Raw genomic sequence first — 15,857 nt, 5'->3', positions numbered from 1 at the left:
GAGGCTGCTGCAGGACCAAACCAGTATGCTCCAGTGTATGGTTGAGTTGCAGCAAAGGCAGCTGGAGCACAGACTGCCACTGCTGCCCCTCTGTAACCAACCGCCCTCCTCCCCAAGTTCTATAGCCTCCACACCCAGATGCCCAAGAACGCGGTGGGGGGGCCTCCGGCCAACCAGCCACTCCACCACAGAGGATTGCCCCAAAAAAAGAAGGCTGTCATTCAATAAATTTTAAAGTTGTAAACTTTTAAAGTGCTGTGCTTAAAGTGCTGTGTGGCATTTTCCTTCCCTCCTCCACCACCCCTCCTGGGATACCTTGGTAGTCATCTCCCTATTTGTGTGATGAATGAATAACGAATGCATGACTGTGAAGCAGCAATGACTTTATTGCCTCTGCAAGCAATGATTAAAGGGAGGAGGGGAGGGTGGTTAGCTTACAGGGAAGTAGAGTGAACCAAGGGGCGGGGGGTTTCATCAAGGAGAAACAAACAGAACTTTCACACCGTAGCCTGGCCAGTCATGAAACTGGTTTTCAAAGCTTCTCTGATGTGTACCGCGCCCTCATGTGCTCTTCTAACCGCCCTGGTGTCTGGCTGCGCGTAACCAGCAGCTAGGCAATTTGCCTCAGCCTCCCACCCCGCCATAAACGTCTCCCCCTTACTCTCACAGATATTGTGGAGCACACAGCAAGCAGTAATAACAGTGGGAATATTGGTTTCGCTGAGGTCTAAGCGAGTCAGTAAACTGCGCCAGCGCGCCTTTAAACGTCCAAATGCACATTCTACCACCATTCTGCACTTGCTCAGCCTGTAGTTGAACAGCTCCTGACTACTGTCCAGGCTGCCTGTGTACGGCTTCATGAGCCATGGCATTAAGGGGTAGGCTGGGTCCCCAAGGATACATATAGGCATTTCAACATCCCCAACAGTTATTTTCTGGTCTGGGAATAAAGTCCCTTCCTGCAGCTTTTGAAACAGACCAGAGTTCCTGAAGATGCGAGCATCATGCACCTTTCCCGGCCATCCCACGTTGATGTTGGTGAAACGTCCCTTGTGATCCACCAGAGCTTGCAGCACTATCGAAAAGTACCCCTTGCGGTTTATGTACTCGGCGGCTTGGTGCTCCGGTGCCAAGATAGGGATATGGGTTCCGTCTATAGCCCCACCACAGTTAGGGAATCCCATTGCAGCAAAGCCATCCACTATGACCTGCACATTTCCCAGGGTCACTACCCTTGATATCAGCAGATCTTTGATTGCGTGAGCTTCTTGCATCACAGCAGCCCCCACAGTAGATTTGCCCACTCCAAATTGATTCCCAACTGACCGGTCGCTGTCTGGCGTTGCAAGCTTCCACAGGGCTATCGCCACTCGCTTCTCAACTGTGAGGGCCGCTCTCATCTTGGTATTCATGCGCTTCAGGGCAGGGGAAAGCAAGTCACAAAGTTCCATGAAAGTGCCCCTACGCATGCGAAAGTTTCGCAGCCACTGGGAATCGTCCCAGACCTGCAACACTATGCGGTCCCACCAGTCTGTGCTTGTTTCCCGAGCCCAGAATCGGCGTTCCACAGCATGAACCTGCCCCATTAGCACCATGATGCATGCATTGTCAGGGCCCATGCTTTCAGAGAAATCTGTGTCCATGTCCTGATCACTCACGGGACCGCGCTGACGTCGCCTCCTCGCCCGGTATCGCGTTGCCATGTTCTGGTGCTGCATATACTGCTGGATAATGCGTGTGGTGGTTAATGTGCTCCTAATTGCCAAAATGAGCTCAGCGGCCTCCATGCTTGCCTTGGTATGGCGTCCGCACAGAAAAAAGGCGCGGAACGATTGTCTGCCGTTGCTCTGATGGAGGGAGGGGCGACTGACGACACGGCTTACAGGGTTGGCTTCAGGGAGCTAAAATCAACAAAGGGTGTGCCTGTACATCAAGGAGTATTTCAGGCAGGACTGCACGGAGGGTTCCAATAAGAAATGGTGCACCTAAGTTATCGTTGTTATTGGAACAAGGAGGTTAGCCTGGCCTCTGATTGATACATGGCTAGATTTACCTCGCTGCACCTTCTCTGTGAGTGACTGCAGTGTGATCTAGACAGGGGAGGAGGCAAATGAGTACAAAACAAATCTGGTCTATTTCTTGTTCTGACCCACTCCATCTATCTTTTACATCTTTGGCTGGCAGCAGACGGTGCAGAAGGACTGCATGCCATCCACATCTCATGGCTGCTTGGCAGAAGATGGTACAGTACGACTGCTAGCCATCTTCATCTCTTGCCTGCCTGGCATAAGATGGTACAATACGACTGCTAGCAATCCTCATCTCTTGCCTGCCTGGCAGAAGATGGTACAGTACGACTGCTAGCAGTCCGTATCGCCTGCCCGCTCACCATAAGACGGTTCAATAGGACTGCAGGACTAAAGAGAATGACCTGGTCAAGTCACTCCAAATTTAGTCCCTGCGCCCATGTCTGCCCAGGCGCTCCCAGCCGACGTGGCCAGGAGCACCTCGGACACGACGAGGACGACTACCAATCGTATTGCACCGTCTGCTGCCAGAAGGCAATGGGTTGCTGCTACTGTGCAGCAAAGCCGTACCGCGTCTGCCAGCACCCAGGAGACATAGGGTGACGGTTACCTGAGCTGGCTCCATGCTTGCCGTGGTATGGTGTCTGCACAGGTAACTCATGAAAAAAGGCGCGAAATGATTGTCTGCCCTTGCTTTCACGGAGGGAGGGAGGGAACGGGGGCCTGACGACACGTACCCAGAACCACCCACGACAATGTTTTAGCCCCATCAGAGTGCTCCATTGTGAGTGCTCTGGACAGCACTCTCAGATGCCCGATTGTTTGCCATTACTCTGACGCTGGGAGGGGCGCTTACAGGGTTGGCTTCAGGGAGCTAAAATCAACAAAGGGGGTGGCTTTACATCAAGGAGTATTTCAGGCAGGACTTCACGGAGGGTTCCAATAAGAAATGGTGCACCTAAGTTATTGTCCTTATTGGAACAAGAAGGTTAGCCTGGCCTCTGATTGATACATGGCTAGATTTACCTCGCTGCACTTTCTCTGTAAGTGACTGCAGTGTGATCTAGAAGAATGAGTCCCCTAGACAGGGGAGGGGGGGAAGCAAATGAGTATAAAACAAATCTGGTCTATTTCTTGTTTTGATCCACTCCATCTATCTTTTACATCTTTGGCTGGCAGCAGACGGTGCAGAAGGACTGCATGCCATCCACATCTCATGGCTGCTCGGCAGAAGATGGTACAGTACGACTGCTAGCAGTCCGTATCGCCTGCCCGCTCACCATAAGACGGTTCAATAGGACTGACTGCAGGACTAAAGAGAATGACCTGCTCAAGTCACTCCAAATTTAGTCCCTGCACCCATGTCTGACCGGGCGCTCCTGATCGACCTCACAGAAGCGACCAGGAGCACCTCAGACATGACGATGACGGCTACCAGTCGTACTGTACCGTCTGCTGCCACAAGGCAAGGGGTTGCTGCTACTGTGTAGCAATGCCGTACCGCGTCTGCCAGCACCCAGGAGACATAGGGTGACGGTTACCTGAGCGGGCTCCATGCTTGCCGTGGTATGGCGTCTGCACAGGTAACTCAGGAAAAAAGGCGCGAAATGATTGTCTGCCCTTGCTTTCACGGGGGGAGGGAGGGAACGGGGGCCTGACGATATGTACCCAGAACCACCCGCAACAATGTTTTAGCCCCATCAGGCATTGGGATCTCAACCCAGAATTCCAATGGGCAGCGGAGACTGCGGGAACTGTGGGATAGCTACCTACAGTGCAATGCTCCGGAAGTCGACGCTTGCCTCGGTACTGTGGAAGCGCTCCGCTGAGTTAATGCACTTAATGCACTTAGAGCATTTTCTGTGGGGACACACACACTCGAATATATAAAACCGATTTCTAAAAAACCGACTTCTATAAATTCGACCTAATTTCGTAGTGTAGACATACCCTCAGAGTTTTGATAACTCTTGTTAAGAATTACAGATATAAATGTTCAAAAGTGACTAGTGAATTGGGGTGACTTGATTTTTAGGTGCCCAATTTGAGACCTTAAAGGGGACTGAAATGCAGATGGCAAGTGCTGAGCATGAATTTCAAACTCTGTTGAAGTTCCCTCATCTTTAGCTCTTAGTTAACAATCTCAAAGAAGTATTCACAAAACCAGACTATTTTAAACATACATCCCTTACTTAACATTATTGTGCACTGTGTTTGTACATTTATACACATTGTAGAACAACCCGTACATTTGAGACAGGAGGTGTATGGAACATAACATTCCCTTTTAGCCTATAACTTTTTGAAAACTTTGCTGAACTTTGGAAATCTGGTTCCAGTCATTCAGTATTACTCATTGCATGTAGAATTTCTTTTAAATTGCAAACTATGGTCAATAAAATTGCCATAACTTGAAATACCACTTTCTGACATTTACCTTTTTTTTTGTGTGCTTTAGATATTCAATAAAAATACATTATGGAAATTAAAAACATGAATATTTTGTGTCTGATGAACAAATGGTGGAAGGGCATAAATGTTATTGGGCAAACAAAATACATATTAGTAATTTACATTTCTCTTGATAAGGAAGGGCAGTGAGAATTTTCAGTGATGCATCACATGAGGACCATATACAGAAGAAACATATTTACATGTTATGAATTACAAAAACCTTGAGGTAAATTTCCAAGTGAGTAGTCTTTTGGGGAGATTCCATTTTTGGGTGCCCTACTTGAGACACCTTAAAGAGGCCTCATTTTCAGCATGTGGGTGTCATTATAAACTCACTGATTTAAAGCCCATATAGTGCAACTAACAGCACATGGGCAGATTATAGCACCAATGCAAACCAAATTGCAGGACTGGGCCTTAACTAATATTCAGCATAATCAAAGTTGTTAAAATTCCAAATGTAATTAACTACATTGTGCCCTCTGCCCCTTCCCAAAAATATATGTAAAATGCGTACTTCTGTGAGCTAAGCTTATAGTGCCAATCTGCACTAAAGTGGTTGGATAAAATAAGTCCTTCATTCACCTACTGTTGGAAGTAACATATTGGCCACAAATATGTTGGAAATAAGATATTGGCCACGAATAGTCATTTTTTACAGTTTTACACCAGTTTTTCTCCGTTAACTACAATGGGAATACTGAATATATACTACATAGGTCAGAGAAAAATTAAGCCAAAGATATTTCCAATTTGATGGCAAAAAGTAGGGCTGTCAATTAATCAGTTAACTCATGTGATTAACTCAAAAAAAATGAATCACGATTAAAAAAATGAATCACAATTAATCACACTGTTAAACAATAGAATACCAACTGAAATGTATTAAATATTTTGAATGTTTTTGTACATTTTCATGTAGGTTGTATTCTGTGTTGTAATTGAAATAAAAGTGTATATTATTTTTTATTATAAATAATAATGATAAACAAAAGAAATAGTATTTTTCGATTCACCTCATATAAGTACTGAAAGTGCAATTTACAAATGTATATTTTTATGTTACATCACTGCACTCAAAAACAAAACAATGTAAAACTTCAGAGCCTACAAGTCCACTCAGTTCTATTTCTCGTTCAGCCAATTGCTAAGACAAACAAGTTTGTTTACATTTATGGGAGATAATGCTGCCCTCTTCTTATTTACAGTGTCACCAGAAAGTGAGAACAGGCACTTTTGTAGCTGGCATTGCAAGGTATTTACGTGCCAGATATGGTAAACATTCATATGCGCCTTCATATTTCAGCTACCATTCCAGAGGACATGCTTCCATGCTGATGACTCTCATTAAAAAAAAAAAATGTTAATTAAATTTGTGACTGAACTCCTTGGGGGAGAAGTGTATGTCCCCTCCTCTGTTTTACCTGCATTTTGCCATATATTTCATGTTATAGCAATCTTGGATGATGACCCAGCACATGTTCATTTTAAGAACACTTTCACTGCAGATTTCACAAAACGCAAAGAAGGTACCAATGTGAGATTTCTAAAGATAGCTACAGCACTGGACCCAAGCTTTAAGAATCTGAAGTGCCTTCCAAAATCTGAGTAGGACGAGATTGGGAGCATGCTTTCAGAAGTTTTAAAAGAGCAACACTCCGATGCGGAAACTACAGAACCCAAACCACAAAAAAAGAAAATCAGCCTCTGCTAGTGGCATCTGACTCAGATGATGAAAATGACCATGCGTTGGTGCGCACGGCTTTGGATTGTTATCGAGCAGAACCCATCACCAGCATGGACGCATGTTCCCTGGAATGGTGGTTGAAGCATGAAGGGAGATATGAATCTTTTAGCACATCTGGCGCATAAATATATTGCGATGCCGACTACAACAGTGGGGTGAGAACACCTGTTCTCACTTTCTGGTGACACTGTAAACAAGAAGCGGGCAGCATTATCTCCTGCAAATGAAAACAAACTTGTTTGTCTGAGTGATTGGCTGAACAAGAAGTAGGACTGAGTGGAATTGCAGGCTATAAAATTTTACATTGTTTTATTTTTGAATTCAGGTTTTTTTATACATAATTCTACATTTGTAAGTTCAACTTTCATGATAAAGAGATTGCACGACAGTACTTAGGTGAATTGCAAAATTCTATTTCTTTTCTTTTTTTACAGTGCAAATACTTGTAATAAAAAATAAGTATATAGTGAGCACTGTAAACTTGGTATTCTGTGTTGTAATTGAAATCAATATATTTGAAAATATTGAAAACATCCAAAAATATTTAAATAAATGGTATTCTATTATTGTTTAATAGTGCGATTAATCACAATTAATTTTTAAAATTGCTTTACAGCCCCAGTAAAGCAAATTTCACCACCAAAAAACCTGTTTTTAAGGCATGTTGAGGCAATTTGTCTCAGATAAGATTTGGATAAGTATCTAAACTAAACTTTTTGAGGTCCACTCAGCCTGAATTCACCTTGATTTTTTTTCAAGACTACATGTGTGCAACTGCTGTTTCTATGTGTTATTCTTTAATGTGAACAAAAAGGGAGAGCTCCTAAAGATGGCTGATATGAAGAGAAAGGAGCAGTAAGGGCTGATGACCACAGGCACCTGACTCAGCAAATATTATATGTGACTTTCAAGGATACACTTTCCTTTTATTTGAAAGAAAGGCTGCACTGCCACAGAAGGTAAAACTTGAAGTAAACCTCAGCTTTTATTTTCTTTTTCCAAGCTCAAATTGCTAGGTCTGCCTCTTTCATTGCATTTTGCTTCCTTGTAGTTTTTCCCGTAAGTTTGATTTTTTTGCCAGTACTTCAGTCTTTATGCTACTGGCCCAGCCCCAGCCCACATTCAAGGCACTTCTAATGCTGTGAGAACAGAAGGTGCAGTAGGAAGTCAGTAGGTGTTTTGCTAATGGAGAAGGAAGGGAAATTGTTGCAGCATGGTGTTAGCTTCTGGGTTGAGTTGGTTATTTGTTTGCTTAACAGATGTCAAGGACTTTTCAGAAAGGCTTTGTTATGGGTTTTTTAAAATATATATAATTGAATTAAATAAGTACATATAACTTAATAGCCCCTCTGAGACAGAGAGAGAGAGAGAGAGCAAACTGCCTTTAAATAAAGCACAGAACTCAACGTGAGGACACTTGGGTTCTCTTCCCAGTTCTACCACAGAGTCTCTGCATGGCTGTTCTTAAGGCAAATCACATAACATCTGTGCCTCAGTTTCCCCACCTGCAAAGTGGGGAAAATGAGACTTACCTCGCTCACATTGGTTCCATGAAGCTTAACATAGGTTTGTAAAAAGCTTTTTTGGGGGCGGGGTGGATGACTATGTTGAATTACATCATATTAACTAATAAATAATAATAAGTGCATGTTCTTTTTTACAGCCATACTTTCTCAAGGATGGATTAATTATTTTTCTTGGGATATTTTTCGGTCTCTTTTTATGTCTTTCAACTTGGAACTTTGCCCAACTCCACTGCTGAGTGGGCATCAATGCCTCAGCTCATCTTTTAATGGCCAGGGGGAGAGATGAGGCTGGTTGTGCTTTTTTATACTGTTCTTTTTCTGGAGTATTTGCATGTTTGTCTTGGTTTGTCTTGCTCCGTTTCTTCCTTTTCTCTGTTGTTTCTTTTTCTCTCTCTCTGAATTGTTATTTCCCTTCCTCCTACTCCCCTTCCCAGGATCCAGGCATGCCTGTCTGACTGACCTTATTCCCAGGAGGTGGACCTTTGCTTTTGAGAGAAAAAGCTTGACACTCAAGGAGGTAGGAATCCCATAGAGAACTGGACCGGCAAGCATATTTTCTTAAGGATTTGTTGCCAAATTTTACTTCCAGATTTTGGAAGAAATTGAGCAACTGTGCTCCACTGCCTCACCTCTGTGACTCGCTAGATATGAAGGCCCAAGGAGATAAGATGGGTGCACTCTTCCCCCCCTCTTTTAAAAATATGTGAAGGGAACAAATTCGAAAAGTCAAAGAGGTGTTTCTAAGGGAGTGCATTCTCCCCCTGTTTCCAATCCCACAAAATAGGACTTTTGGAAATGTAGACAAGAGAGGAGCTGGGACTGGGTACATTTGCATAGGGTGGGATCTGCTAGAAACATTGGCCCAAAGCCTGCAGATTCCCCTTATTCAGCAGTTTAGAATTAAAAGTAATTCTTCAGTTTCTACTGTGATTATTTTTCTAATTATAAGCTGTTCAGTCAGCCAAAAGATTCATTTCTGAAAGCAGATATAAGAAAATAGCCCAGCTGATGACTTTGATGCCATCTGGGCACCAGTGAAACGAATGCTTCCTGTGAGCGCTACTGGCTTACATTTTCACCTTCACCTTTTTGCTTTATTAACTGCAATCCCTTCAGTCCTCCTCCTTTTTTCTGAACAGCATGACATCCTGTTTGCTCCGAAGCTGCAGCATTGTGAGACAGGCACTTCTAATTATATTGCATGGTGCCTGGTTAACTTGTTAGTCCATCTCAGTCGTTCTTAATCATTTCCATATTGGGATCCTGCTCTGTTACCTTTTCCATACCAGAATGCCCCTTCCTTAGCCGGTTCTCACCAGGAGACCCTTCCCATGGAGCAACCTGAGAAGGACAGAGTGATTGGATTTGCAACCCCTTATCATCTGTTTGCAAACCCTCTGGGTGTTGGGAACTGCTGCACTATATCTTTCTGCAGACTGGGACCCAATCAGTCATGTCCAGGATGCAGCCTTTACGATAAGGGCTCCCAAATAAAGACCGGCTCTCTTATTCAAGATGATTTTGTGGACTGTCCTCACTCCATTCACAATAGTACAGACATCTCCCCTTCAGTTTGTGATTGTGTAACATTAATGTGGCAGTTACATTAGTTGCATACATGGGAAAGTAATATAAGGAAAGTACTTAATGTATTTTAGTTGCCTTTAATATGGTGCTTGGATCTTTTAGAAAAGAGTTAAATGCACTGTCTGCTTTTGCTCTTCATTTTGTCTTCTTCCTCACATATGTCCTGTTTTTCTCCACTGGAAATAAGGTGGGGGAGCCAACACTATATGACCAGCCAGCCCTCTGAGGCAGGGCCGTCCTTAGGATTTATGGGGCCCTACGCAGTATTATTAAACTGGTAAACCTATGCTCCGTTGAAGGCAGTCCCCCGCCAGCACCACTGACCCCAGAGTGTCGAGGTGGCACAGCCATCACCCCTGCCCGTGGACCCCCAGAACCCACCCCATTGCCGACACACACCAAGCTTCGTAAGCAGCAGACACTGTGGCAGTGGCTCAAGGCAGGCTTTGTGCTGTCACATGAGGGCTGCATATTGCCAGAGCCCCTGCCCCTCCTGCAGCCCCTCGCCACTCCTGGCTCACCAATAAATATGCCTCTCTTTAGCACTCTAACTGGAGAGTTATGTGTGGAAAGGAAGTGAAGAATGGAAAAGGGATACAGTCATAGGGTCTCTCTCCAACTCTTGTAAAAAATAAACAAAAAGTAAATAATACCTGCACAGACTGCTGAATCTGAATGGGCTCAAAGCAGGGGGTAAATATTTTATGAAGATTTGCAGTGTCACCTTGAGGGGGGAGGAAGGGTAGAAGCTCTAAAAATTCTTGACATTTGTGAGGAGGGAGGAGATAAACCTAATTATAGTACTTTCAGTGCTGCCTCCTCTGTTTTCTCAGCCCATCCTTCTAACTCCTCAGGGGCTGTCTCTGTTTCCAGCAAAACAGCCTCTTCTTAGTTGGAAGGCAAACATAATGATAACCCACAGAAACAAAATCAGTGTGATCTTTGACATATATAATTACTTACTGATGGGCCATATTTTCAGATCTGATCCATCACTCACTCCATGAACCCAAATTTTAAGGTTTGACAAAGTTTTGATTAGCCCCACCACCAAAGGAGAATGAGACAGTGGAAATCCACCATGGTTATTATTCTACCTTTATGATTTTCTACTAGGTCCTCCTCACAAACACAACCCTTACCTTTGCTAGACACCAGTGAGGGCCCCAAGGTCCTCTGATAACTTTTCTGTGGGGCCCCAGCTGCCACTAAACTGAAATCTCATATACTCTTGGGTACGCAATGTATTATGGTATATATCACCTCAGGGTTTGAAACATTACAGTGGGTCAAACAAAGAATCTGGCTACCCCACAAACTAGCAGTCAAGAGAGGGAAATTGAGCCGCACACGTGCTCCCAAAGACAAGCATCCAGGACGAGGGACTTGTTTGCAGCCAATATGCCACATAGGATAATGCCCTCAGGCATCCCAAGTTCATTAAAGAGAGAGGGGCTAGGGATTTTGGACACTAGAAGAAACAAGGGTCTGTTTAGAGGTCTAACTGAAAAAAGAGTCTAAGAGTTTTGTCTAAGAGTCATGTTCAGGGAGGGAGCTATTTGAGAATCGCTCAAGGAGCAGGGCAGGCCGTCAGATTGTCACAGGGAAATCTCGCCATAGATAAAATTGTTAATTTTCATAATTAAAACAGATTTTTCAAAACAAAATTACAGCTCCCCCCCATGGAAACAGCGTCCTGTTTTTATCAAAAATTCAAAATAAATATGAAATGTTTTTTTTCTTTTTTAAATGTACCATATGTAAACATATCTCACTGGCAGTAGTGAGTATTTTTTTTTTTGACAGACTCTGACAGCATCCAACGGCTGCTGACTCCTTGATATGCTCTTATTTGATTTTCTTTCTAAAAAAAAAATTTACCAGTAGGAGAAGGATTAGTCTGACTCTTGTAACACAATGCCAAATGTACCGTCAAAAATAAATAAATAAATAAGGCCACAGCAAGAATCTTTGTTATTTTGGAATCCAAATGTTCCTGCCTCTAGACTTTCCTGTGACCCACCTCTCAGAAAAGACATTTATTTTCTCTTCTGTAGAATGTCCTTGTCAAGCAAAGACTGATAAGGGATGTTTGGTGACTGTTTTAATTAAGGTGAAAAACGTTTAGGAATGCTCCTTCCTGAAAATGCTACTAGGGCAAGAGTTATCAGCCTTCCACCTCTGCCCCCGCCTTCACTCCCGTTCTGTCCCCACGTGTTAATGCATTAACTGCAACAAAAACAAACAAAACAAAAAAGAAACAAAATTAAAAGTCTACACCACCCTAGCGGCTCACTTGGTGCATGCCTACATGAGCAGCTCGCCTCACTGATGCTCGAGTAAGGGTTGCACTATCTAGCCCTATGTACATAGTTCATCTTTCACTGTTGTAACCCTTGTCTTGCTTCCCCCCCCCTTTGTTTATTATTGCCCCTTTCTTCGGTTGTAGTTAGTGGGAATTGTGGGTACTTAGCAGTGCCCAGGATTGGGCCCTTTGACTCTAAACTCATGTGGCAGGCTCTTGTCTTTTTATTCATCTGTAAAGTGCCATGCACAACTCCGGCATGGTAGAAATGACTAAAAATATACCATCACTACTACTGGGCACTGGACTCAGAGGCTGAAAGACTGACACTGCTTTGCTCTGTAGAATTTATCTCAATAACTTGTTCATCGTTCAAAAGAATTAATTGACACCATCTGTGTGTATTCAGTACCCTAACTTTAGCTGACGCAGCAAATAGTTTAAATCTCCCTTCATGTTCCTTCTCTGTTTTTATTTTTTTTAAAGGTACATTAACACAAGAGAGATCCTTTAAGCTAATGGCTAAAGAATGTGCCTTGAGCTCTGTGTGAATGCCTAATGGCTTCAACTGTTTGTTTAAAGGCAAAACCAATACTTCTGCAAGATGGCCCTCCCACTTGCCTGTGATAGGCTACCAAGAATAGCAACAGCCTGTGTCACTAGAAAGGGCAAAGCCTTCTGAAATAGAAACAAAGTTGTTCACAAATCACTCTGTGCCATACACTCTGTAAGCTTCTGCATCACGCTGCCATGAGGAAAATAACCTGTGTGTTTGTTGGCAGCATGGGACGGACAATTGCCCTGTGAAGTGTTTCTACCCTGAAGTGTGGAATAGAGCTGTTAAAGGGCAATGGTCCCTGTGCAGAATGTGGAGGACCTCAACCAGCAGGGCAGGAAAATGAGAACAGGGGAGAGTGACGATAACAGAGGCAGCCGCAGCAGCAACACCAACCTACACAAGCTTCCCACTCAGACAGGTAATGTGGCACAGTTTGAATGCCAGCTGTGACTGAATGACAATAGAGCAAATATGTGTAACTAATGTTCGGGTTTGGAAGAAAATAGCCTGGCAAAAGCCAGGAGAGTCTAAATTAACACCTTTCGTCTGCCCCCTAATTCCTGGCATTGCAAGAGAGGGAAAATGTGAGCAAAAAACAAAGTGTCACCTTTCCCTTTCAATGAGGGTGTTTGAAATACTTCCCCCTGAAGGCCTTGATCCTACAGCTCATGTATGCACCCTCTAATGTGTAAATACTTCTCCTTTTGCAGATTAGTCACCTGAAAGATCAAAAGAGCCACTGATGCCCACAATGGCTATTCTATTGCGACCCATGCACACAAAGGACCAAATTCAACCCTCCCTTTGAAATCACTGGAGCTCATGGACTCCATTGGGAGTTGCACCTGCTTATAGCAGTTTGACTTTGGGTCTGCAGACTAGGAATCCAATATGAAATTACTACTGAAAAAAATATTTGCAAGCATAGAACAACTTTTATCCATCTGCACTTTGCTGTTTTAACTGTCATTTTCTCCCAATCTCTGGTGTAACACATTTTGTACATCTAGAGATTCTTTTACTGAGATCAGAAGGAGGGGACACAAAATCGTTACATTCTGTTACCATGATTTACAACTGAGGCAGAAGAAGGAAAATATTGCTGAAAACCAGAGAGGGCTATGCCTGAGTTAATGTTCGCTTAGAAATAAATGAATTGCAATGAACTAACTAACCCAAATATGTTAAGATACTATTGGCACAAATGATATTGTTGGCGTGTAATAAAAAGTTATTGATAAGGCCAGCAATATCCACTGATATCTGGGATCGCAGGGAAGCTAAGGTTAATGAACAAAAAACCATTCAGTTTGCGGACACATTACTGAACTATTGTTTTTACAATCTGTGCATTATTTATGCAACATAGTCATCAGGTTACAATGTACCCAGTACCCCATACTTTCCAACACCTCAGCCTTTTGCACTTACGCAGCCACGAAGCGTGAACTGGGTTGGGTTTTCTTTTTTGTTTTTGTTTTCTTTTTCAGGGACATAACAATTGTACAGATTTCAGTTTTAAAGTACTGTGTTTTCAGCAAGATTTTTTAAAAATATTGTTAAAGGGCGGGAGAATTATGAATATATGAAATATGTATTCCACCAGCTGGCCTGAAAGTAATCTCCAGTTTAAAGGACCCATATCCTTCTGAACTGTTTTAACTTCCATGGGAAAGTAAAACTTTCCCCCCTGTGTAAATAACAAATATTGTTCTGTATATGAATTCTATTGTGTTCTCACACTGTGTGGTGGATAGTGCCATCAGCAGGAACTGAATTACTTAGATACATGGCAATGGGTGCTGCAAATACCCGAAGTTTAAAATGAAGCTCCCAAAATGAACAGTGCTTCTGAACTTGCTACACCATCTAGTCAAAATTTTGGATAGTAAAAGTGAATATTATTATATGGGGTGCAAATAAAATGTTATCTGACAAGGAAAGAAATGAGATTCACATTAAGCTTGCTACATGACTCAGGTCCCAATTCAGCAATTGTTAACCCTCTTGAATCCAGTTATAAGGCTGGGGCCTAAATCAAGTAAATTTAGGAACTGGCAATTCAACAAGAGAAAACAAAGATATTTCATGCCTACCCTTTGGCCTCATGCTGGGTCTAAAGAAGCCTTGAACATCAGAACAGGTCAATGACATGTATCTTTTTCACACTCAGTTTTAGAGAGGTAGACTGACTACATGATGGTATAAAGGTTTTATTGCATGAGATTGGGATGCCAACTTGCTTACAAAAGCCAGACCCAAGAATGAATTATGCAGCCGTTCCCAACAAGCGCCAACAAACCACACCACAATGTATACACAATGTATTCTGCATATGCGACATGTTTTAGAGAAACACTATTTTAGAAACATATTTGAGCATTTTAAAAACTTTTGTTAATTCTTTTTTCCCATATCCTTCCACCTGTAAAGCCGGGCTCTCCTTATACTATCCAGTCTAACTGTCCAGCTCTGAGAGGGAGAGGAAAGAGATAACCTGGGGAAAATCAATTTTCCATACAAATGTTGCAGTTCTAAGGTTTGATATCTCATGATCTACCAAGGCTACAAACAAATGCCTTGTCCCATTGGAGAGGGGGAATCCCATTGTTTGGTAGTCATATCTATGTGATGAACTCCTTTCATCATGCACTTTTGACTGCCTGACCTATTTACCATTAATCTATTTTTGATAGAACTGTACCCAACTTTCCAAATCTCTAGATAGTTGCAAATAGCAAACATTTAAAAATATAAAAAATTATAACCTTCCCGAAAACTGTTTACTTCTTTCCCGGAAATGGAGACTTTCTCATTCCAAATTACCCTTGAGGCAGTTCAGGAAGGTGAGGGATTGAAAAAAATTCATCTATTTCCAGACACTCTGACAGTGGGCTGGATTTGTAGCAAGGGCACAGAGATGAAAGACTCCACATCCCATAACCAACATACCTGTTTGGGCAGCAATTTCCTTCTGTCTGCATTGTGGGCATTAGTGTACTACAAATAATAAATTATAACAACAAAATAATTTTATTTACAATTTTTTTAAAAAAATTGTGTCATTATGGAGACAGAGAAACTGAAATGTGCTTTGTGGAATAATTAAAAAACAATGTGGAAACATTTGTGCACAAAAGGAATCTCCATGCCTGGAATAATCTCATCTGTGAAGCTGCTGTGATGTGCTGGACAGAGTTAGAAATTTCCATAGTCAGGAGCTTGCTACAAATTGAAGGGCAGATAAGGATGGTTTTATTTGCCTCTGATGGAATCACCCCTTCTCTGAAAGCTTGTAAATCTCCCCTGCCAGAAATGACTTACCCGTGCATCTCATAATATACAGTTACCTTTGAAATGGCTCAGATTGCACCAAATGACAGGTTAAAAAAATAATGGGGAAGGATTCACTCCCTCCATAACATTTTCATCTCCCCATCTCCACCCCTAATTTCAAATTACACATGCTGAACTCTAGGCTATACTGTTACTATCCTCAGTCTGTTTTTCAGGAACAAACCATAAACCTTTTAGCAAATGCTCTTAAAGATAAGTTTGTTTGCCAGGCAGTGCTGCCTTCTTCCTTGGTTGTTAGAACGCATTTTTATTGAAATGGAAAAATAAATGAATAGCTTTCTCAATCCTTTTTATT

The 15,857-nt window shown here is 42.5% G+C and overlaps 1 protein-coding gene across 1 annotated transcript in view; it reads left to right on the top strand.

Moving 5' to 3' along the window:
- Window positions 1-12,336: 12,336 nt before the first annotated feature.
- SLC2A12 (solute carrier family 2 member 12) overlaps window positions 12,337-15,857 on the top strand; it is a 43,267-nt gene continuing 39,746 nt past the window's right edge. The window contains exon 1 of the mRNA XM_084624377.1: window positions 12,337-12,623. Within this exon, the coding sequence (XP_084480503.1) occupies window positions 12,497-12,623 (127 nt within the window). The 5' untranslated portion in view covers window positions 12,337-12,496. The remainder of the gene's footprint in view (window positions 12,624-15,857) is intronic.

Source organism: Lepidochelys olivacea (assembly GCF_965140295.1).
Source record: "Lepidochelys olivacea isolate rLepOli2 genome assembly, chromosome: 3".
Classification (NCBI taxonomy): Eukaryota; Metazoa; Chordata; order Testudines; family Cheloniidae; genus Lepidochelys; species Lepidochelys olivacea.
This window is presented reverse-complemented; position numbering and strand designations above follow the sequence as displayed.